The 25,286-nt window shown below is 43.3% G+C and overlaps 1 protein-coding gene across 4 annotated transcripts in view; it reads right to left on the reverse strand.

Moving 5' to 3' along the window:
• The window catches only part of SNX10 (sorting nexin 10), a 35,889-nt gene extending 12,116 nt beyond the window's left edge, over nucleotides 1-23,773 (reverse strand). Inside the window, exons 1-3 of one of the 4 annotated variants that reach the window (XM_075143513.1) lie at nucleotides 23,666-23,773; nucleotides 7,893-7,948; nucleotides 1,632-1,718 (exon numbers count right to left, since the gene is read on the reverse strand). In XM_075143513.1, the coding sequence (XP_074999614.1) occupies nucleotides 1,632-1,718; nucleotides 7,893-7,916 (111 nt within the window). In that variant the 5' untranslated portion in view covers nucleotides 7,917-7,948; nucleotides 23,666-23,773. Of the gene's footprint in view, nucleotides 1-1,631; nucleotides 1,719-7,892; nucleotides 7,949-8,257; nucleotides 8,523-14,678; nucleotides 15,789-23,665 lie in introns of those variants that run through there. The other 3 variants (XM_075143515.1, XM_075143514.1, XM_075143516.1) reach the window with 3 other exon arrangements.
• Nucleotides 23,774-25,286: the final 1,513 nt, after the last annotated feature.

Below are 25,286 nucleotides of genomic sequence, written 5' to 3' on the forward strand. Positions count from 1 at the left end.
TTAGCTATTCTAGTTATAATCCTGCAAACAGTTAGCTACATCGAGTTCTTCCAGTGTGCCAGCCTACTTAAATCAAATCAAAGAAAGCAATGTGACTCCTCTCCACAAGTAGCAGCATTTGGAAGTTTTCCCACAAAACACTAGTAGTCCACCAGAAAAATGCCAATTCATCAAAAGAGAAACAATTCACGGAAATTAAATGCTTTTGCCAAATTTTCCTGTGGAGCATACATTTAGATGAAACCCCACCTACCAGACAGGATTCTATTATAAATCTGCCTGCAGTCCAACCCACCCTCCATCGCCTGCCGGGAGCCACAACTCCTAGACAGCCACACAGTGCAGATTGTAGAGAGCCCAAAGATGCCAGCTTTCTGGAATAGATGAGTATCCGGGATGCCTCACAGTTTAAGAGGCCGAACGCTCTAGGAGCTGGGCAGAAGGGGAACCCAGCTGGTCTAAGAGCCGGGCAGACCCAATATTTTGAATCCATTGAGAAGCCTGGATGGTAGGACTGACCTAGAGACTTGGTCTCTGAAAGCCCTGGCATTACGCTGGTAGGAAGCTGAGCTGATGGTTATATGCTTCAGAGATGCCCAGTGCTGAATCATGTAACACTGGGTCTAAACGATATCACAGTCGCTGAGAAAGCCAGTAATATACGTCTGTTCAGAAGCACCAATGCCTGTGAAACAGTAATACAGCACCCGCCCCGCCAAATCTACAGAATTTCTATTTACCGGAAGTCTTAAACCAGTACTTAAACCACACTGCAAAATGTAAAAGTTTCACAGCTCTGATTGCCACACATGAGAGAAGCACTTGTCACGACAGACATTTAATAAGCCATCATTTGGCTGCTCGCTCTCATTATGCTTGAATGCTTAACTCCCCCACACAGGAAGGAAATGCTTTCGGTCCTGTGCCAAGCATTAACCACGTAACTCGGTGCTCTTAAATTCTCCACCTTATGGCAGATACACTTCACAAAAATTTTTTTTACGTTGCAATTAAAATCCCTGGATGTAGCTTTGGGAAATAAGGATAACTCCTTCCATATGTCACCAACCAAAGAATAATAATCAACAAAACAAAATGATGTATAGGACAGATTTAAGACACACGAGACCCATAATTCTAAGTGCATTCCCATAAACATATGGTAGACTACCATCATAAACCCAAATGTAGTTACTTGACATATCCAAGCACCACTAAACCAGCATAATATGAATGTCAAGGTACACTGAAAACCACCCCATTGCAGCAACCAAATAACTTGGCAAAAAGAAGAACTGAGGAGAATTTAAAGTATAAATAACTAGATAATTACTTGAAAAGAAAGTTGTTTTCCCACGAATACCTGAACATCAAAATTCTTCTATTATGGTAAGACACCACTGACTATGACAGTCTTCTAGTTGGTAAGTAAAGCTAAGAATATTCTCTGTTGCAAGACATCGTGGAGTGCACATGTGAACACACCACCAGGTTCAACTCCCAGCTCTGCCAGACCTTCTGCCTCCCAGAAGTGGTGTAAAGAAATGCCATAATACCCCAGAGAGAACCCTAGCTTGGACAGAAACAGCAGTAAGAGCCCAAAGAATCTGTGCTGATATTCTTATACTTACGTGAATAAATATCTCATAGTCTATGTAAGAATGCCATGAGTCTTCTTTCTGTGTCCTGGGGTCTCGCACCAAGACAGTTACAAATTCCTGCAAGCGCATAACAAAAATCAAGCAATTAATTTTGGAAGACAAAGGGAGCCTGAAAGACTCTCTTGATTGCTCTGCTGTTCCACAAACTACTGTGCTCAGATTAAAAGCTGAACTGTTTTATTGAATTTTGCAACCCTATAAAAGGAGAAGCAAAAAGCAATGAATCATCTGAGCTACACCACATGTCCGGGAAATTCCTTGCCAAATTGCTAGCTGAAAAGGAATATTTCAGATTAAGTAATATTGTGAAAAGTCATACATGTTTCATGCATGGGAGATTTGGTGATCTCAGTAGCTACAAACTAAAAAACCTAACATTCAAGAGAGAACTAGGCAGGTATTTTAGGTGTTTCCCACCCTTGTAATCAACATTCACGAAGAACATGTTACATACCTACTCCATGTACCCAATACTTACATATAACATTTTATTCGCTCCTAAATTTCTTTTTGTCATTTTATCTATATTTTTTTAAATCAAATATTGATACCCATCGATTTCAGGCATCTGTGGTAAGGGCTCAGTATCTCCATGAGAAGCTGAAGAACCGCCTTTTTTCTACGCCCCAAATGACTTGCTCCAGCCCAGTGGCAAAGGATGTACCACTATTAATTGCCCCGGACACAGATTGACACAGGGAATCAAGGTGTCAAGCCCAGTGTCCCGGATGCCATGTGGAAGGAGATGAATCCTCCCCTTCTGCCGCATATCCTTCCTGATACACCAGGAACTTCAGCCACGGAGTACAGCCGAGGATGCAGGACCTGGGCACTTCTCTCCCAGTCTGCCCATCAACCTGCCCAAGGCAGCGACACTCTGCACCGCAGAGCATAATTCCCCGTTTTCGAGGGACAATGACATAGAGTATTTGTTGTAGAAGTTGTCATATCTAGCCTATTTCCTTGCAATTCCTACATTTATATAATAATTTAGAGGGATCCTGAAGGAGTGCGAGAGGCCTGTGGGCATTACTGTAATGTAACTGGGCATCACTAATAGGAACTGGAAGAGGCTGAAGAATTAAATGCTTCTGAGTATCCTTAGCTAATGACCATGTGAAAACTTGTACTGTGTTTAAAAAAAAAAACAGAAAACAAAAACCAAAAAGCCTGCTGAATCTATATGTTCATACTAAGACAGAAAAGGTTTCTTTAAAATACAAAAGTTGAAAGTGTGCCTAACCACCTGCTATTTCCAGAGCAAACGAATAGGCTGCCCTAATTCAGTTGCTTAAATAAGCTATTCACCCAAAGAGCTAAGCCAACCAGTTAAACAATGACTCAGTTAAAGAAAAGCGTATCATTTTAAGCTGTAGATACATTCCCCCTGAGAGGAGGGCACTGCACAAGATCTCCAGGTACAGGGATCGACTGCGGGAGGAAGGGCAGCGTCTCTGGTAAGTAACATGCTTTTTTAGTACGTCTTTCCATAAATCAAGGAATCTTGAACTAGAAAGCTCTCAAAATGCGTCTCTCCATGCCCAAACCACAGATGTCAGAAAGAAAACCTTTACTCTTCAGCCAAGTCTTCTCCCCCACCACACACACTTCCGTGTGCCACCAGCAGCAACCTTCCATGGACCGACAGGAGAACAACAACAACCTTGAAAGGAAAAGATGTATTTTTTCCTGAACGGTCATTGCACTCTGTACATGGCAGGGAGGTGTCCATGGTCTGGATTAAATCATTTATCGCTCTGATTTCCAGGCTTCAGGGATGGGGAGCCTGTGGCCTGATAGCTGGATACAGCCCACGGTTTTATCTCATTTGGCCCAGCTCCTAGTCACAGGGGTGTTTTCTGCATTACTGCTGGATACCCTTTTGGTGCATGTCATGAGCACCTTGCCAAAGAAAGCCCGTTTGAAAGGTCCCGCCACCTCTGAGGCTTCTTTCCTCGCTGAAGAGCACCGGAGGCCCGATTCTCCTCTGCAGCTTTTTAACCCCATGCCAACGTGGCACAAGAGGAACAAATGCATAGAGCTGTAATCACTTCCACCAGCTGAGCATCATGCCTTTACTTTTACAAAAATGCTAGCAGGAGACATTAGGAAGTTGTTCCTGAGCAATGTGCTGAACAAGGAGACGAAACCATTTTTTGGTTCTTTTTTTCCACCTGCCTCACTGTCTATCGTATTTCGCATACATATATAGACATAGCATACTTTCGGATCCACTGTAACATCTTTTCATACCCATAGTCTTACGTTCTCCCAAGTTTTTGTCTTCCCCAGCCTCCTATTTCCCCATGTCCCACTCTTCCCCAGAGCTGCAACCACTTCACCTAAACATACTTTCTTTTCTTTCCTGAGCACTAAATGCATCAGTCCTGCAAGTGGAAGAAGAGGAATTACGCCAGGAAGCTCCAAACGGGACGCTGCTCCCCTCTTCCCTTCAGCCGCTGCAGCCCAGGAGTCACAACTGCAGGCAGCCTGCTCATAACCCCGCCTGCGTCCCCTTCCCCTCACCTACCGCCGCACCGGCTTCTCGTTGCCCTTCCTTTTGCCCGAATTCCCCAATGACTTCATTTCCAAGTAACCTTCTATAACCCTCTCCTTTGTACAGAATCAAAACAATCTTTGAAGTAAAATGCTTCTTTCAACCTCTATTATACCAAAGCATTATGATTAAAAGTTACTATTGGATATGCTGTGGGTTAGCTACGGGTTACCTTGCAAATCATTCCGGACTGGACCTACACAAAAAACTCTGTACTCTTTTAATTTCCAATTAAATAGTCACTGAGTTTCAATACTGAGGAAGTCAAACACCCTTCAGACTCTACCTATAGTAGAAAGGAGACCTGCTGTACACGCTGTGTAGGCAGGTGTCTAGGCAGTATGTCACAGAGTAAAAATCATCCGCCGTACAGCAGAGCACCTCGGCAAACTGCAGCCCTCGCACACAGTCAGTGTCAGCTCTGATTTGAAACACCAGGATTTCAGCAGAAGACTGGGTGTTTCCTTTTTTCTTTTTTTCTTCCTTTATTTACCAAAGAATACCGATACTGAGTTCAGAATGAAGCAAGATAAACATTAAGCAATGAGAAAACAAAACCAAAAATGTACAGCCTTTCTCAAGATCTATGGTCACTTCTCCTATAAACATCTTGAAGCGTTAATGCCAATTCCCGTTACAGTTTCTGCTGCTCTGAAACAGTGGTATTGCACATGTAGACTATCACTTCTCTTTTGACCTTTAAGCCTTCTCCAGGATACAAGACCCCACTGGGACAACAATACTGATTTAATCAAAGCAGCCCTAACTGCCCAGTATAGATACAGATACACTGCCAGAAAAGGTGCTTATGCCTCCCCGTCCCTATAAAAGTGGGCTTATAAAGGCCAACATTCACATACAGGGTCCGAGCAGAGTTAGGTGGCAGAATATTCCTCTGGGAGATTGCTGTTGTACGCTCAGTCCACCCTGCGTTCACTGGTCACAGTCACCAGATTACAGCAGTTTTGGGTAATAATTGCCTTTCTCCTCTGTATATACACCCTTCCCTCCCCGTCTTGCTATAAAAATTAGGATACCCTCAACAGACATATCTATCTTCAAGTACTGCACTGTTCACCTATGGGAGGTGAGGCCAACTTCTTCCTGCTACGGCCCACATGAAGACTAACTTCATCTTTTGTCACAAGACTGCGTTGCAGCCCAGCATACAACCCGGGAAGCAGAGCCCGAAGAGTCAAGGTTTCAGGGACTTTTTACTTTCGTCAGCTGCAATTCTTTTCAAGGTGTCTTCATCCCCTCCCACCCAGTTTTGCTTGTTTTTTCCAGAATTGCAGATCCAGCTATTATGCCACATTATATGTACTTTCTCTTTTTTTTTGTAATTGAGGGGCACAATACATGCATGTCTACCATGCATTCAAGAACGATATGTTTCCTGTAACACCTAAGTGTAACAATTCTCTCAAAACTAGAACTTACTGCTGATAGTTCAAGGTGTCCAAGCTTGGTCGTAGAAGCCTACTGCACTGGAAATGATACAGACTCAACAGAAAGCTGCTGGACAAAGTGGCATCCCCATTTATTCCTCCTCCCTGGAAACTGTATATATTCATAAGCAAAGCCTTTCCTATCCAAACTGCTAATACTGTAGCTTTGATATGGATCCCAGTAGACAGGCTGGCCCAAACATCCTCATGAAGAACATCAAACCTGCCCCAAAAGTAGTCATAACTACTACAAAAAGTAGCCATAACTACTTAACAAGCAGGAATTAGCAGAGCAGCTTCTCTGGCTGGATGTGCCTTTTAATTCCTGGCTAAAACAGCTGTGATTTCTGTGCCAGGCAGTTCAGGCATGGATGGCACCGCTGGCATTTTGCTACCCTGCCCTCAAGGCCTGGAGCAGTCCAAGTAGTTAGGGTCACACATAAACGACAAAATGGCCAAAGTGACCCCCGAGCCTGGTTTACAGCTACTCCCTCACAGTTACACTCCTGTGCAAAGAGCACGAATGCTGATAGCAGAGGAAAAGGGCAGCACTGAGGTCCTGTAGACACAAGCACTGAAAACTTAAACGTTCCTGTTTGGATTTACCTCAAAAGGAATAATACACCATAAAAGCAGCTGAAGCAAACTTAAGAAGTCTTTCTTCTCCCCGCCCCGCCTTTTCTCCTGTTGGTAATATTTCTGTACAATGCCGTGGATTGCTCAGAGATATGGATAAGCCAGCAGCTCTACTATATAGAATTCTCCTGGTTTTGGCTGGGATAGAGTTAATTTTCTTCCTGGTAGCTGATATAGTGCTGTGTTTCGGATTTAGCATGAGAATAATGTGATAACACACTGATGTTTCAGTTGTTGCTAAGCAGCTTTTATACTAAGTCAAGGACTTTTCAGTTTCCCATGCTCTGCAAGCGAGGAGGTGCACAAGAAGCGAGGGGGCACAGACAGGACAACTGACCCAAACTGGCCAAAGGGGTATTCCATACCATGTGATGTCATGCTCAGTATATAAGGTGGGGGGAATTGGCCAGGGGGGCAGCGATTGCTGCTCGGGGACGGGCTGGGCATCGGTCGGTGAGTGATGAGCGGTTGCATGACTTGTTTTTCCTGGGTTTTGTTCCTCTCTCTCTTTTATTGTTTTCCTTTTCATTACAACTTATTATTATTATTTTATTTAAATTATTAAACTGTTCTTATCTTAACCCACGAGTTTTCTTACTATTGCTCTTCTGATTCTCTCCCTCATCCCACCGGGGTGGGGGGGGGTGTGGTGTGCGTGGTGTGTGTGAACGAGTGGCTGTGTGATGCTTGTTTGCTGACTGGGGTTAAACCAGAACAAGAATTTGTCCACAAAAAATGTGTTTCTGAGAAGTCTATTTTTAACATTTTCCTATTAGGAAAATAGGAAATCTGACATGGAAACATCTATTTTTAATATGGGAAAAAAATCTACCACAAGGAGGAGGAATAAAAATAATCTTGCATTGGATGATTATTTGCTTCATTCATTCCAGCCGCATTTTAATTCAAATCTCCGCACTCAGGACCGTATCAGGTGATAACCTCATGCTCCATGGTGCCGCTGTTACACATCTGATTAGTCAATAACCCCTGAAGAGTCATTTTCCACAATGCTTCCGAGAAAAAAAGTTTCCCATCAGGTTGCCTATTAGTAAAAGGATCAACCACAAAGGACATGGGGCTTTTCATGCTGGGAGTGTTGGCATCTTCACTCCACACATGCTGAGTAGTAAGGCTGGTAAGAGACTAACAGCTGAGGCAAAATAATTTGTTAAAACTTTTAACATTCATTGGGACGGAGCAAGAGAGAACATGCAAGTGTGATTCTTGTGGTCTATGTATCTGGTAATCAGAGTTCACACTCAGCTCCAGCCATTATGTCCTACAAAATTCCTAATGACTGATGGAGAGAAGACTGAAATCCAAGTCCATCTCTCCTACCTCAGGGTCTGAGCCCCTTATGCACCGAATCATTTAATCTCCTCCTCTCTGATCCAATGAATACTTAATTCTTCCATCAAACTTTAACAGATGGAACTGGCACTGCATCACTCCAGAATATTCTGTAGCCTGGCACTTAAAGCATGAAGAATACAACCAATCTTTCCTGGCCCAGGTGAATCTTAATGAAATTCAACCCACAACCACCAAAGTAGAATCCTTTTTTATTAAAGCTTAGACATGACTTACTTGTTTTTCATGTTTTGGTGTCATCTTCACTGGTTTGTATTAAAACAAAAATCAACCTGAAAAAAACAAAACAGACATCAGATTGGCATTTAGTAGTTATCTAAAGGTCATTATCACTTTCGCTAGACATTAGTAGACAGTGGAAAGAGCCAGGCTCAGTGCCATATATACCAGAAAACATGTTTGCATTAACTATATCTAACAATTCATTAACTTTAAAAAATCCCATTTTAGAAGCACTGGGTTAGCCCCCTTCTGGGGATACTTGTCATACATGACAGTCCAGTGATGCCTGTCGATCTCAGGAAATCAGTGCTTTTCTTCATTGCTCCGAGAGCCGCCCCGGGGCTCATCCTTGCACCCACCTCCCAACAGCTCCGCGCAGCCAGCATCCCCCATGCACAAACACAGCCGAGGCAGCGCTGCCTGCGCCTTGCTCCCAGGCACCCAAGCACAGGTCTGCGTGACTGCGGCTGAGGTCCAGGAGACGCTAAAACGTCCGAGTCAGCAGAATCAAAAGCCCCTCGCAACCATTTCTCTGAAACGGAGATAAGCAGCGAGACAAGCTGTTCAGATCCTGCAACCTAGCGAAAACTCAGGCTAAATTTCACATCATCCGTGGTTTTAAAACCTCCATGTAGGGAAGTGTATAATTAGACCAAATCAAAAAATCCCGTCATGTTTTAAACCTACTCCTTCACTGGAAATCCTGATAAATTTTTAACTACCTCTGCAGTCCCGTAAACCAGCCGGTTTGCTCAGGACAGGTACCCACAGGGGAAGAACAGGGCGGCTTTATTCAGTTGCTGGTTTGCATACACACCGCCTGCCTAAAAATAATGGCCATGGGAAAAAAGATTTGCAATTTGCCTTTCCCCTTTACCTCTCCCACATGCCATCCAGCCACTGCCAGCTAACACCTACACTGACCCCCAGCTACAGAAAACATCCCATTGCCTCCTCAGCTTTTAAACATCAGCCTCCTCTTTCCAAACCGAGAGGATCCATGCGGGATCCCTCCTTCACCCAGTACGGCCCCGGGCAGTGGCCCCGCGGTCAGGATGGATGCCACTCAAGCAGGAGAAGCTGAGCAAAATCCTCCCGTGCATCTCTCTGGGCTGGCACCTCGGGTTGGAAAAGGTGGATTTGCAGCTCTCTTAGGCAATCCTCAGCAGCTGTTGTCAGCTGGCTGCAAAATGTTCACGTGTGACCAGGGAAGACACACGGCTACGCTTTTGGAGGTGGTTTGCTAAGGTTTAGCGATACAGAACTTGAAGCCGCTTTTGTTATTATACAACTGTATATGTAGGTCAAGCCCAGCTAAGGACTCCTGGACACCCCACCCCTGCCCAATGCCTCTCACAAACACGCCTAACTTTCAAAATACAACTCCACCTATTTTAATGAAACAGAGCACACAGATAAGCACACATATATTTCTTTGACCAGGAAATTCTTTTGGAACAAACACATCTTTGTCAAATTTCCATAGGATCAGTTATATCAAAATAGGACACACTGTCTCCAGATAGAGACTTCAGACATCCTAAATGGTACCACCAGTATGGTTCCCACCTCCATAAAGATAAGGCCACCGTTTCACTTCTGTAGCTAGGACTGCGCCGATAAAAGCATAGAGGACTATTGAAAACACACTCCTGATAACTTTTTGGGTTTTTTGCTGAATGTAATTATGTTTAACTGGTATATATGCTCTGGGCTGAAGGCATAGAAGAGCACTCCAGCACTTCTTGCACAGGCTCAGCAGCGCCAAGCAGCTCAGCAAGGAGGGGCAAGAATTTGGCTCATCAGTTATAACTGCTGCTAATACAGAAGTATGTTAGGAGCTTTCCTTTTGGTGGAGATAAATGGCTTTTACCTCTCGGGCAAGCACAAGCCCACACCACAGAAAACACCGTGCAGGGCTCCGGCTGTTAGAAGAGGAAGGGCTGTTTCTGCCTTCTACCTCTCCTGGTTGAGTGCAGCTGTAAACCTATATAGTTTTGGGGCTTTTTTCCCCCTTTGGCTCTGGTTGAATGTGGTTTTGTTATTTAAATGGCAAATCAATTTTTTTTTCCAAGTTATATGTCTTTATTCTATCCGATTCTGCAGCTTCTTTCTCTCCTGTCTCTTAAATGCTTTAAGAAAGAAATTAGGCAAGCCCAAAATATCTCATTCCTGACACTGTTAGTGAATGACAGGACTGAAATAACACATTTCGTTTTGTCTTTTGCTTTCTAATGACCAAGTTATGTGCTGGTACAGGTGAGAAAGAACAGTTTAAACTCCAAACAGCCATTGCAACTTTAAATATTTAATGACTAAAATGAATATTTCAGCATCAAAAACCTTCCTAAAATATTTAAAATACATCATTTTTTCATCAAGTAATTTGGGGGAAAAAAAGAAAAAAAAGGAAATACAAGCCCACCAAAGCTACCTTTTCCACAGACACCTCAGCAAGTCTAAGATCGCCTCAGTCACGCTGCAGCCACTTGCAAACATACAGAATGCAGTATTCTGTCTGGTAGCAAGACATATATTTTAGGAGTTCTTTAACACATGTAGAAGTCACTGAAGCAGAACAGTTCAACTGTCTGCTTAAGAAGATGCCTTTTTATCTTTAGAAAAACCCTACCCAAAATACCTGTGACAGAGAGAAGCAGCCTTCAGAAGACGAACAGAAGGTTGCTGGTCTTTTTACTCATAAAAAAAAATTTCCACTGACAGAGAAATGAACCAGTGCTGGGAAAAAGAATCAAAAAAAGGCAGTGGTAGATCTGTAGTTTTGATAAAATGCTTTCTGCTGTGACTGGGAAAAAACCCCATTGCTTTGAGTAAGTTCTCGTCCTGCTTCTTATCTATTCTCAGACTGAAGACTTCTTTAATTATTATTACTTAGTTTCATATACTTAATATAACATAACACCTGCTCTTTGCAGTACATATTTTTGACTGTTCTTAATTGCATAACCAAAGAAACCACCAGGGAACAGTTCCACAACTGCCAACAACAACAACCCAAAGCAAAAAGATTATGTAGGATGACTTGCCATACTTCCTGCAGCCTAAAAAAAAAAAAATTCGGGAGGGGGGAAACAAACAAGTACTGCAGTGCTTTTCTTAGGGATAATAGATAAACACTACTAAGTATTACATTTTTTTGCATATTTTAGAGTTGATTTTATATTTTAAAATCTAAATTAAAACAAATTATTTAATATTACTTGGGAATACCCTTTTATCATGTAAATGGACTGCTCTTGAAGGAGGAAGTAACTTCTCCCCTACGTTCCCAAACTGTAAGATTAAAACTGAAGCAGTACCACAGACAAAAACCATGACAACTTGCTATAAGAACAGCACGAACAAACAAGAGTCCTCCCAGCCGCCTCACTAGTAGCTGTGTGTAGTTGCACTGTAATTTTATGATTTCACTCATGATATATCAATGGAAAGGTCCATCTAGTCCAGCAGTGACTTAGATGGTGACTCGTACTGAAACCTCAGAGTATAAGAAACAGGCAAAATTTTGAGTGCTTGTTCCCCAGTTTTGAAGAAAATAATGTGGAAACTATATATAGGTAGCATACATTTATACATATAAAATGTACCATTCTGTGATGCCAAACTGATCACATCATGACATAGCTTGGCATTTACAGGAATTGGGTACATGGCCATCACAGAACTACTGCTCTCGGTGATGGGAAAAATCTTATCCAAATGCTGTTCCCCAAGCAGGGGCTCCAGAGCAATTCAGCCTTAGCATAAGCAGATGCCTTCTACTTCACCTGGTCCAGTTTAATACCTGGGGTCAACTCGATTGCCCTCATCAGAGGAGTCATGAGTTCCCTTCTGTCCCTCACTGTCCATGAACAGGATGGTGAGGACCGAAACTAGACTGTGTAGGTCACAGAGCATCCTTCCTTCTTTCATCAGCCCTGCTGGTTACCCGCCTCGCCTTCCCTCAGCAAATCACCATAAGGGTCTGCTTGTTAGAAGTGAGAAAAATATGAAATACATAAGCATTTTCATCTAAACTCTGCACAGCACTCGGATGTCTGCAGACCGCTTAGTGAAGTCAACAAAATAAAGTACCCCTTGAGCGAATCCATCTCACTTTCCAGCTCAAGGTACCTGTTTCGTCAGTGCTGTATTACAGTAGCAGCAGAATCACTTTGCTGCTGAGCAGGAAACGAGGACGCTGTGTAAATTGCTTTTAAAAGAACAAGAGCTTTCCAAACCACCGACAGAAATCACACACCTTCCCTCCAACCACAACGCTGCGTAGAAACGCACTGCCAAAAATCATGCCTGCACTTGAAATTCTGACTTCCAGCCGCTGCTGCCAAGATGCTTAGTTGACTCCTTTTTTCCTACAGGATTTCACTCCATTTTGTTGCTAAATGCTTGTTTATGGCCACCGGGTATAACACAGCTCCTCTTTAAGCACTGTGTTATCGTTTTTCCCCAACCAGCAATTCCCTTGTGCTGCAATCTTCCTAGCTATTGAGACCTGTTTTATCAAGACAATTAATTCAGACCATTTAAAAAAATTATCAAAGAAATTTTCATTAATTTCAAAGGAATGTGAGAATCAAAGAGTTAATCAAACATACGAATTTCCCTCTCCCCTCCAAAATATATATACATGACATGGATCACGGTGTCAGGTGCGGGTCACGGATTTCCAGTTACAGTGGCATTATAGCACACTTTGAATTGCATCAACTTAATACCATATTGCTGGACAGCAGCATGACTCGCATACCAAGCCTCTCTGAAACCTCTAAAAGCCTAAAGATAAACAAGGAAGAAGTACTAAGAAATCTGTTCACAGTAGGAGAGAGCATCAGATGTTTCTTGATTCTCCTCTTTTTTTTTTTTTCCTCTCTTTTTTTTTCCCAGTCTCAAATTGCAGACATATGCTCAACCAAAGGACTTCATGTATATTCTGTAGTTTCGGTAGGTTGCTGATCCCAGAACAACTATTACTTTCTTTTTCTCCCATCAGACGATACCGGTAAGGCTAACACTGGCAGATTGGGCTTTTAGGCAATGGTTAGAGAAGGGTAGTTGTGGGTAAAGACACTGAAAGAACAGTACATGCCAGTCTTCATCGTGGTAGTTAGTTATTACTCAGGGCTGATGCTCGTCACAGCTTCTGCAGACAACTTGGGGACCACTCAAAACTCTCCTGCAGCTCGGGCTCCTGTGTTCTCCACGCAGCCTGTCAAGCTGGGCTGCCACGTGAGCCTGCCTTTGCTACTCTTTCCAAACATGATGGTGCATGATAAGTAGCTTAAACTACACTAAATGATTTTGTAGCGTAAATAATTGCAGGTTTTGTTGCTAGGGCATTTTCAGAAGGCCAACAAAGAGATAAGGCAGACTTTGAAGGGAAGTATTGGTGACCTCCAAGGTAAAGTCCCAGTAAGAGTGCTTGCTCCAGAGAATTTTTGACATCCCTTGAGCTAGGAAAAACTGATTTCAGAAGCAGCAGCAACATTGGCAATCTGGCAAGTTCAACCATCTTTCAACTATAGCTGTACTCAACATGGAAAATACTGGATAGGCACTAGATTTCTTACTGATACTTACACAAACAGGGCATACCACTGGCAGTTTAAAACTACCTTTGAAAACAAAGGGAAAGAAGCGAGTAACTTCCAGGCTAAAATCACTTGCTGACACAGTACCCAAGTACTTTCCAAGTCAAAATTCCGTTTTGTTACAAAAGTGATGAGTATGTGCGCATGGTTTGTGTGCACACAGCACATCTTGTTAGATACACCACTGAGAACCAGTAGTATAAAATCATGGACAGATAAGCCACCCTTAGATATTTTTATATGATGCCAGTTACAAAAACACATTAGACAGCTGTTGCTTTTACAAGGTGGATTACAAAGAAGGGATTTGTAAATAGACACTGCAGTATCAGCATGTCAGAACACCGATCAGAATCCTAAGAAAAATCTTAAATGTTGCTTCTGAAGGAGGGTTTATGTTCAGAGAATGTATGTTTTTCTTTCTTCCAAAACTTCATGTTTCTTACAGGAATGAAATATTTCATTGCATTAAATCAAATTAAGTTGCCCTAAAAATACTATCTTCCCCAAGGTATCTCTCTGTAATAACTAATTTTTACTTATCGTGGGGAAAGAAGGGCTGATGGCAGCTGTATTTTTCCTGCTGAGTAAGCAGAGCAAAAAAATCAGCAAATGCCGTGCAGGCTTATTGCAACATTTCTTTTTCAGTCTCCCAACTGCAAACGCTGACATCACCTGACCCTTTTCTTCCTGACTCACCCCCTGGAACATTTTGAATCTCACGTGCCAGAAATTTCTCATTTTTTGCTCATTTCAAACACTTTTAATTTATGATATGATTTTTTCCTGCTGCTTGAATCGCTGTTACACAGCACTACATGTCTTAGCTTGGCTTTCTTCCTGCTGCAGATTTCCTTATTCTACCAAAACAGCTATTTTTGTGACGCACCACCTGGTCCCGTCTAGGAAGCGCTAGTGCTTGGTCTTGTCCCCAGAGAGGAAAGTGAAGCAAAAGCAATGGTCTCGGCCGTAACCACAGAATTAGAAGTCCCAGTCTTATGACGTGCATCTGGGGAGACGGCTGGAAAAACCGAGCACAGATACAGTAAAAAATAAAATGAATAGTCAAGTAATAACGTCCTAAGACAGATCGATCCTAAGCATTCTCTGTGACTGCAGCTCAAAACGGTGGGGAAGATAGAAAATATTGCAGTCAATACAGCGTGCTCACCAAGCGCTTTGATCAACTGCGGTCAAACTGTTGTGTTTCTTGGGTCTTCTAAGCTGACAAAGGCCATGAGGGATGATTACAACCACCCAGCTGGATCAGCCATCCAGTCTCTCACGCAATGGCAATCCACTCTTCGGGCTCACTTCCCCTGAAGAGGACATCAGATGGCCCATTGTTACTGCAACACCTTACTGGTGTTGCGTCTGTGTAGCTGCATCCATACATTGCACTAGTTTATGAGCTGGATCTATCAACAGTTAAATTAACCATTTAAGAATGTATTAACAGTGATTTCAACTGGGCAGCTTGTTTGTTCAACAGGCTTTGTTCTCCTTCTGAGCTAGCCTGTGCCAGTGGCATGAAAACAGTATTTTGGAAGTACATAGCTTCTAAATAGTGTTATTCATTACTAAAGCAGACAATTCTGAGGAGCAAACAGCATTCGGCAGGAGGAACTTTTCATGAGACTGACCAATAAGAAAATCAGGCTGAAAATCAGTGATTTATCCATATCCCTGGATTTTCTGCTTCTCATTTCTTTTCCGTCCAGTAAATGTTAAGATGTGATTTTGGTTTCTTTCACCCCAGTTATGGACCCCACTGTTGCACCATGACTTCATAAGACTGGCATCAACCCTTGGCTGACTCTCAGCACGGGAGGCAGATTGCTGGTACGGAAAACTCCTTTCAGAAGTCGTGAGAGAACAGCAGGAGACATGACAAACGCACAAAAATGGGAGGAAGAGAAGAAAAGCAGCACTTGGGTTTGACTGCTCTGCCAAGTCAAAGGAGTCGTCAGCCAGCCTGGAACAAACACTGGCTCAAGGTCAAGCAGCAAGAGGAGCAAAGGTGGAAAACCTCATGCCTGCAGGACAAATACATCCCACAGCTTGCTTTCATGGTGCCCAAACCCGCACAATATTTTTCCAACAACGAATTCAAGCAGACCACTAAGTAATCTGAAGGACTTTTTCTGCCTTTAGTGGGAGAAAGACTTCCCACTCACGGAGCAGGTGCCTAAATGAGCAGAATGCACATATTTAAATTAATTTTAAACCTGGTCAGTTCAGACTGTATTACAAGCCTATGGGAGAACAATGGACCGAGATGAAACTGGTTTAAGTTTGTGTTGTTTAAGTAAGGCTTATTCCAGATTCACTTAAATATATTTACTTCAGGCCAAAAAAGCACAATCCAGTCTTAAAAGAGAACAAGTGTCAATTTATATAATCACACCTTTAGCTAAACCAGTTGAAACCTACACATTGCGAATGGGCATATTTGAAATCCTACTTTGTGGTCCTACAGGCAAATCCATAATACCGGTCTATCACACGGCTGCTGGGACCTGACAGCCACCAGGAGATCCTCTCCAGCTCTACCATTTAGCAGAAACACAACGATGCCGCGGGGACAACGGCTTTTCAGTCCAGGGCTACGCACGCATCTCAGAACGAAACCGCAATCAAGGCAACTCAGCGAAACAAATGGCCCAGACGAGGCGGGAGCAGAAGGTTCCAGTTACCGCACATCCCCTGCAGCTGGAAACCCGCAGAGGAAAGCCTCGCTGCAGGTATCCAGCCTACTCGGTCACTGCCAGTAACTTTTCTGCAGAACTGATGCAATTGGGTCGCTATGGCCAACGGAGGTGGAAGTAACCATTACTGACGATGCGTTCCGCTTTATAGGCGAGTTTCAAATCCTGCAGCACTTTATATACAGGCAACTGCTTTACATACTTGGAAAGCACTCTATAAGGAAAGTGCTGTCCTTGACACGGCCTGTTTTATTGGTCTAGCAGGAGAACCAGAAGGAGAATGGTTGTCATCTAGCCTAAAAACAATGCAACTTTTGTAACTGTAAGAGCTAGCTATTAACTGACTGCTGAAAGAGCAGAATTTCATCTGCATTAAAGAGAGAATAAGGCCGTTGGAGGTTTGAAAGTTATCTAGTTTAGCTGAGCTTATGGGGAAAAGACAGCACTCCTTGGAATTAAGCTTTGCTGGAAATCTCGTCAATGGGTAATCACATACACCAAACCCAATTATCATTTCCCACACTGCCAACAGACCTATATTTCATATGCCTAGGACAAATCAATTACCACCCAAGGTTAGAATGACAGAGCTCTGGTCATCCTCAGGTGGACAAAATGATTCTGCAGTGTTCAGAAACATGCTAGTGGTTGTCGCTGTCATGGTCTAAGACAGTGCTGTAAGCAGAGATGGTGCCTTTTATGACAGATTAGAAGTATACTTGTGAAAAGAAATGAGCTCTCAGGTTCGCAAGCCCTTCTTCAATAAATTTCAGGGCTGTACATCCCAAAGGCGAATTTTTTCCAAGCAGACTTGTTACTCTTAATAAAAGATATTTAACACGCAAAACTTGCCTTGGACAAAGAGATCTCTGGCTCTGAAGAGCCTGGAGAGTACGGAAGAACCATTTTTGAAAGAAAATCATTGCTTATACCCATAGGCTATAGTACAGCATATTATTTTTCAAATCTTGTATTTAAATTCAAATACGTAATGGCAAAAAGGAAGGTAGAATCTGTATGTTGACTGAAGCCTGAAGACTGCCTTTATGTTTTCTTAAAGGTCGTCCACATTACTCCAAGTTCTCGTTACAGTTATCTTGCATGAGTTACAAGGCTTGGTGCACACACTGAAGGGTAGTTTTCCTGAGAAAGTCAAGATGCTTTCTTTGCAAACTGACGTGAACTATTAACACCTACTTACCAGGGTTTGCATTAAATCCCTGTGATTCACTGAAAAGACCTCAGCTGAGAGAGAATCTTGCATCCCTACTTTAAGATTTAGCCTTGGACTACACACCTAGTACAGACAACTTTTTCCTGGTCAGCAGGTCAAACAGATCTTCCTTTCAAAACCACCTGAGGTGACGAGTGAAATAGCAGTCAGAAAGCTTCCTTGTGGACAAGCAGATTAGGAAGGCTTCGTTTCTGCACAAGTATTTATGCGTTTCAAACAGTTCTTCATCAAATGCCCAAAGGGACATTTTGGCTATAAATCCTCTCCGATTCTTGGATCTTACTGCCCAAAGCCAGTTTCGTGGTCTGGGAGGTGGAGGGACTGTTTAAGCCAGCCACCTGGCTGCCTTCTCCACCATCTTCACAGCAACCCCCACCTTCATCTGCTCGGAGGGGGGGAGACAAAGGGTTTTCTCACATCTGGAATAAGTGGTTTGCCTTCCTGCCTCCCCAACAACCCTGTTGATACCACTCCGAATAGTCATACCACAACCAGTCTTCACCGTGAGCAGACAGACATAACGAATGCAACGTAGTCATAAATTCTTGGGGAGCAGATCAACTGGTGTCACAGCCATTAAACGCTGGTCTCGTTGTTTCACATGTGTGAAGACACGTGAAGGTATTTCTGGGCTGTGCTCCTCCACGCCATGAGAGACAAGGCTCTTACATTTAGCTGTTCTCAAAGCAAGTCTGATTGCAATGACACTACGCACTGACGCAACAATTTATACATGCGAATGCCCAGCACGTCACAGGCTCTGGCATTATCAAAATGCTCTCCAGTGCCCAAGACTCACAGCTATTTCCTTTCTCCTTGTAAATGCTCCCCAACACTCCCCTTGCCACCTCGCCTTTTCATCCCTCATTAGTAGAAATCCATTTCTTCTGGGAAGAGGCACTGCCGCTCTTGGGAAAACAAAACCTTCCCCTCTGGGAAGATCTCATTAAAACGGGTACCGAAGTTATGACTAATTTAAAACCACACATCACCATTATGCAATTAAAACAACGAGACTATTAGAAGGCACAAAGTTATAACCCGGTGACTGTTGTTGTAGACATGGAGCAAGGTAGGCGAGCAGTTAGGGCTTCCCTGCGGGAAAGGAGGGGCAGGAACTTGAAGGATGCGTTGGCAGCACAGGCACAGGGGTCAGGGTATATTACTCATAATCAACTCCGTAGTAAAATAGATGCTCTGTTGCAGGAGCAAAACATCCGTTCTGCTTTAAGGCGTAGGATACCTATAAGTGAGTTTATCCTCCTAGACAACTCTGGTAGAGAAGAAAGGGAGAGGAAGAAGTAATTTTTTAAGCCACAAATCCTTTAAATACCAAGAAACACTAATTTCTTCATACCACAAAAAGCAGGCACGGAAAGCAAACTGCATTCTCTTTTTATGCACAAGAGTTACTGGAGAGAAGATCCGTAACAAAATCATCGTTGGTTTATTTGTTCTTAAAAAATGAAACTCATCATTATGCATCCTGCTAAACGACTCTGTGGCAATCCATAACGTCAATCACGTGAAGATGCTGGAGCAAAGGGAAACTCCTTTCAAACTAATCAAGTCCTTCCTTTTGGGCCAGGCCCACAGGTTGATGCTAAGTTGTAAAGGTTTTTGCAGGGTTCATGTCTATTGATGGTTAATTCCTCTGTGGTACTGGGAGACATTTTGAAATAACTCATGCTGCAGTACCAGCGAGACAGCATGTATATAACATGCCCAGCAAAGCCCAAAAGGAAGCATGTATATAACATGCCCAGCAAAGCCCAAAAGGAAACTGGTTTCTGGCACCAGAAGCCCCGAGGGCATCTAAGGATTCTGTGAAGACATATCACCAATTAGACCTTGAGAAGAGAAATACTATTTTGAAGTTCTCCAAGTCGAAAGAGGATCACTGGAGGAACACGGTGGGAAATGCAGGACCATTTGCAATTACGTTATTGGATTACATTTCGTTGAATCTCCCCCTTACCCCCTGTCCTGCAGAAATCTGGACAAGTAGGATTCAGATAGCTAAACATAAACATTCAGTGTCTTTGTGGATGCTCACAAGGTGTTCTATTTACTCTTCAGCTGCTGCCCAAGAAGAAAGTGGATCAACGGTAGGTCATGTGTCATGATGCCAGCCAGATGTGCTGGATCCCCTTGGACACCCCCTTGAAAGGCACCAGTCACCCACATCCAGGCAACCAACCCATGCCCAAGCTGTACTGTGTAGAGATTTAGCAAAGAAATGCTACAAATAAACAGATCCAGAGCCAAAATACTATGCACCAGATTTGTGCACGAAGTTCCCTGTAGTCAATGAGCAATGATAGCATGATTTGCTTCTCTATCCCAAGAGTTACCCTGCCAAGAAGTCAGGAAATTCCTGTACGATACATAGCTGTTTTTTCCTCTTAGTATTTTTAGTACCAGAAGAACAAAAAAGTTGCTGAGTTGTTTTTTTGAGATAATAAAAAGATGCAAAATGTTTAACAAGAAGAAAGAAAGAAAAAATCACAACATGCTAAATTAAGCAGATCTCTGGTTAATAGAAGCTTTTACTTCTCTGCTTACAAAAGCCAAAAGGTTATGCATACTACATACATGGAAGTAAGATCTATGTGATACATTGCAGAGATACGATACACCAAATTTGTCACCTGTCCTATCCTACCTACCTACTCCCAGGAAGCAAGGAACACCTGCAGCAGTCCATGCTGCTGAGCAAATGTTCACAACCTCTTTACTTTGGGATTTACTATAGCATGGTTTGTTGGTGGGGTTTTTTTGTTGGTGGTGGTTGGTTTTTTTTGTTTGGTTGATTGTTTTTGTTTGATTGGTTGGGTTTTTTTGTTTTGGTTTTTTGTTTGTTTGTTTTTTTTTTAAAATCAGCCTGCTGGAGAAGCATTTCCTTCTTTCGTATGGAGACATTACAAAATTGTATGATAAAAGCAGAAAAGGCCGCAGTTGCCTGAAATGATGGCAAGTAGGAAAAGTACTGAGCAAAAATAGACTAAAACAGGGCTGCAAGCCCGATTCAGCCCTTTACAGTCAGAAGGGCCCAACTTCTGTATCAATATTCTTGACAGCATCTTTCTCTCCACAGGATCAGAGGACCAGCAGAAGGTCAGGCAGAGGGGAACCCCACGCTGAAGCAAGGACATTTGGTACCAGCAGCTGCAGCCCCTCGGGCCAAAGGCAGCATCAGGGGGATGGAGAGAAGCATCAAGGAGAGGTGCTCTAGGGTTGCTTAACTAGGAACAGGATGCAGGAAGCTTCTAAATGATGACTGCCATGACCTTCTCTGGATGAGAAGAGCTATTTTGTAAGAGATTCATGTGCAGCAGCAGTGTGAGCTCTGTAAAAATTTTTAGGAACGTAGCCTTCGCCCTTATTATGTTCTGGTCCTCATCTGTTCAGCGCTACTACCCTTACCTCAGTCACATCACCAGTCCTGGCTAGACAGTTCACCCAGAGAAGCCACACCACGACGTGTTTACCAACTGCTGGCTTGATTTAATGCTCCACCTCCTCTTATGCCTGAGAATTACTCAGTTTGACCCAAATCCCCAGTGGTTTTTGCTGCGTATGGCACTGTGCTTGGGAAGGGAAATCCCGGGATGCTCGGAGCCTGCGGCACAGCAGGGCACCGCTCATGTCCGACCCGTACGCTGCGTCTACGCTAAAAACATCGCAGCGCCGTGGGCATGCAGCGAGCACGGAGGTAGCTTCAGCAGGGACACCGGGGCTGGTGAAAGGTGCTGCCTTCAGAATAGCTGTTCTTCAGGAGTTAATGCGGCAAAGCATAGCTGAAAACAACGCCTAAGTGTATTAAAAGATGAAAGGGAGAGGTTTTGAAGAGTAAAGGCAATGTTTACCCAGCTCTGCCTGCAAGGCAGGGAACAAGGGAAAACCAGAAAGCCTGCTGAGATAGGATCTAGGCAATATTTCATGAAACACCGCAACGCAGTGTTGTGATGTGACTCCAGCTTTCTACTGGGCTATCCCTGACTGACTGTACCATAAACATATCTTGAAAGAAAAAAAAAGAAAAAAAGGAAAAAAACACCACAAAAAAACCCCAAAACCAAACACAAACCCCGCAAAAACCAAACCAAACAACAAACCACACCAAACTTGCATCATTCAAATAAATTACTGTCTTATTCAAATATAAAAACTATTGCAGCAGATTCTATCACAAAACAGCTAATTTTAGGAAGGAGCATCTGCAAGCTGGCAACTGCTGTTTTGCAATAATTCCAGTAGCTCAGCTGTTAACAGTTAACTGCAGTTAAACTATAGAGACATAAATGAAAGAGGAACCATGATACCAACATAATTTATAATGGATTTGCCACTTCTATGAGCATTTGGAGGCACTTGATTAAACAACTATTTCTGTCTATGTTCACAAATAGTGTCTTTTTTTCCATTTCGTAAGTGCTCTGGGACGAAGGACTGCCTTTTTGCCTATATTTGCACAGCTCCTACCATGGGGCACAGTAACTGGATGAGGCTTCTAGGTGCTACTGTCTTCTAATTACACTATAGCATTGGAGAGATTATGTTGTTAGTACCTTAGTAGTAACATTTTCAGAATGTTTTTCTCCTTTTTAAAAAAAAATACTTAAATATAATTATTTTGCAAATAAAATTGAAAATCATAATAATCTATAATAAAGCTCATATATATTATAAGCCCTTAAAAGTATATGAATACAGGCATGGTACACCACTGCAAGTTCTTTAAACTGAAATTCATTAAAAGGTAAGTACTTCTTAGATTCAATATAAAATATACATGATAAACAAGAGACTTCCGGATTTCAAGTCAAGCATTACAAACATAGCATAATACCCTAGGCTGACGTAGGCATAAATATTATTTTCATCTTCCACACAAAGAAAACATCAGTATTTCCATTTTTCTAAAGGAAGTCCAGTTTGTGTCATTCAGGAAAGCTCTGCCTTGCATCACTTTTAGTTTCAGTTTTCCCTAGCACGAATATTCCTGCCAACGTGAGGAGCAGAGCCGGCAATGAAACTCCAGCTGCTGTTTTCCTTGCGCAACTGGGGATGTGGGCATGTGCTGGGTGGGAGCTTCAACCGCACCCGAGGGGGCCAGACCCTGGTCCCCAGTGGCCTGGCTCCACACCTCCATCTGCCTTCACCTTTTCACCACTGCTAGCGGAATTAGGCAATATTTACCTAAAATTGCCACATCCTTGAAGGGGCTGATCTCATGGCGACTGTATGTCTCCGTGGGGCGATCCCAGCGGGTGGGTGCGAGACAACCAGCAAACACGGGCGTTTCAAGGAAGAGCGCAGGCGGCCGCCCACGCGCCTCTGGGCCTGATTTCAGTACGCGGCCCAAGGCAAACCCTGCAACTCAGTCACTGGAACTTCCTTTGGTTTATAAATCGGTTAGTTTTAAGTGCATGCTCTGTTTTCAGAAGCTTTTTTCATATGTGCCCCAAAACGCTCAGGCCGCTTAATTTAAACAACACACAAAATTTAAAAATAATAATAAGGCAGTCTCCTGAATAACAGAAGAAGTACAACAAATATGATGCAGTTAATATAAAATGATGCCATTATATAATATGCATTATATATTTATATATTATTATACTCAATAATGCACATGGTTATATAATGTATGTAGATAATAGTATAATGTATATACATGCAGAGCTTTTGCACATCCATATAAAGGTCATAGGTGCCAAAGGCGATGGACTTGCTTTAGCAAAGCAAAAAGCCTCGGTTCAAGACAAGACTGATATTTATTTAAACCAAAGTTTCTTACTGCCTGGTGTTAATCGTTACTAAGAGCAGTCATTTACATAGCTGTAAATCACAGGGGAGTCCTACATCAAAGATCAGGGGAATAAATACACTTTAGAAGACAGGCGGGAACCAAACCCTATTACAGCCGGCAATAGGGCGGGCGGGCTGTACCTGGGCTTTCCCAGCCCTTGCCTAAAGCGCGGGTTATTTTAAGGAGCTCAGGCAGCGCCTCACCGTCACCCAGAGGAGGACGGCTCTACACCCACCCACCCACCCAGCCGCGCCGGCGTTTGCAGCTGTGGACACACACAGCCCGAGCAATCCCGCCCCGGGCGCCCGGTGGGCCCTGCCGATGCACCGGCGGTGCGGCGGCCGGGCCGGCGCCCCCCGGGGCTGACAGACACCCACCGCAGCCCCCGTCGCCCCACTCACCGCTCGCCGCCACGCGCAGCCCCAGCGCAGCCCCTGCGCCGCCGCTCCCGCCGCTGCCCATAGGCCGGGAGGAGGCGGTGCGTCACCGGCGGCGGGCGGGGCCGCGCCGCCCCGCCCCGCCCACCGCCCTCCCGGGTGGAGCCGCCAGCGGGGGGTAAAGGGCGGAGCTTCTGCGGGGCAGGAGGGGAGGGAGGCCGGCAGGACGCTTGCGGGGAGCGCCCCGGCCCGGGCTTGTCCGTGGGGTGCCGCGCGGGCTTCCCGGCGGCTGCTTAATTTTTAAGCCCGGTGTTTTCCACCTGTCTTTCCGGAAACTAGAGGTGCAAAGAATGGCTTTCCTGAAAAAGAGTTATTTTTAGGAGCCTTTCAGTTAAGGAGGAAAAAAAAAAAAAAGAAAAAAGAAATTAAGATTGATAAATCCAATTAATTTTTAATTTTTTTTTTTTAGGGTGAATAAAATCTCTTCTGAAGGTTTATTTTCAGTTTTATTTGATTTCTCAGGAAACCAAAATACCAGTAATTTTGTTTCCTCACTGGTTTTGTGTATTTTACCTAAATCACATCTGTGCTTGCTAGATGTTAATGTTCCAAGAGGGATTTGAAATACGTGATTAATGTTGTGTGCCAGTGCTTGGAGATGGTCTTGGAAATAGTACGGTAGCTTTATGCCACATCTCTAGAATATCGGATTCCTGGGTTTTGGAATCTGCCTTCTGAAAAGGAACTTAACGAGCTCGGGGAAATCATTTATCTTGTGAGAATGCTTGTCTCTTGCCACTGAGGCTGTTCTTGTGTGCTGAAATTGTTTTAAGAGGAATAAATTAAAGCACCCTAGGAAATATCCACCAATTAGAGTGGAAGAAAAAGATTTAATTTTCTGTTACAACAAGAAGTAGTAAGGGTTTCTGCTTCTGAAGCGCTTGAATGATCTTTACTTATCTATGTACTGATAAAGAATCACCAAAGAATCTGAGCAACTTCTATTTTAAAAAGGAGAAATCATTTGAATACTATTATACATATTTACTTCATTTCTAAATACTGAAAAGCCTAGACTCTTTTCCTTTCTTGGTCTTTTTATGTAAACTATGGGCTGATTTTTCCCATAAGATATTAAAATACAAAGCAAGTTCTGGGATAAAAATTCTGCTAAAAGAAGATAATTAGTATTAATTTGTCTTGAGTACCCCAAAACTTTCCTCTGAGAAGAGCCCTTAAGCAAAACACTACAGAGACATGTAGAGATCAATATGAACAACGATTTATTCATGATAACAGAGTACGGAGAATTACAGGAGAGTTACATGAGGTGTCTACATCAGCCTTTTTCCCAAAATATTTGCCACTTCTGGTAATGGTGGTTGAGCATCGCTGGCAGTGGAGGCCCATTGTGAGTGCAGACAGGGCTCCAAGCAGCTGCTGGCATCGGTCTTGTAAAGTTGTACAGAGCCCATTTTTGTGGTAGGATGGTGAAAGCACCGAGGCTGGACATCACCTTTTTTGCTCTTACCATCAGATGCTCTGCTGGGCAGCGGCTCTGAGCCACCATCCTGTCCGAGAAAGGATTCACGAAGGAACGCCAGCGTAGGGGAAGACTGGAGTGAAAGAGGAAGAATGAGGCTAA

The sequence above is a fragment of the Calonectris borealis genome, chromosome 2 (assembly GCF_964195595.1).
Source record: "Calonectris borealis chromosome 2, bCalBor7.hap1.2, whole genome shotgun sequence".
Taxonomy (NCBI): domain Eukaryota; kingdom Metazoa; phylum Chordata; class Aves; order Procellariiformes; family Procellariidae; genus Calonectris; species Calonectris borealis.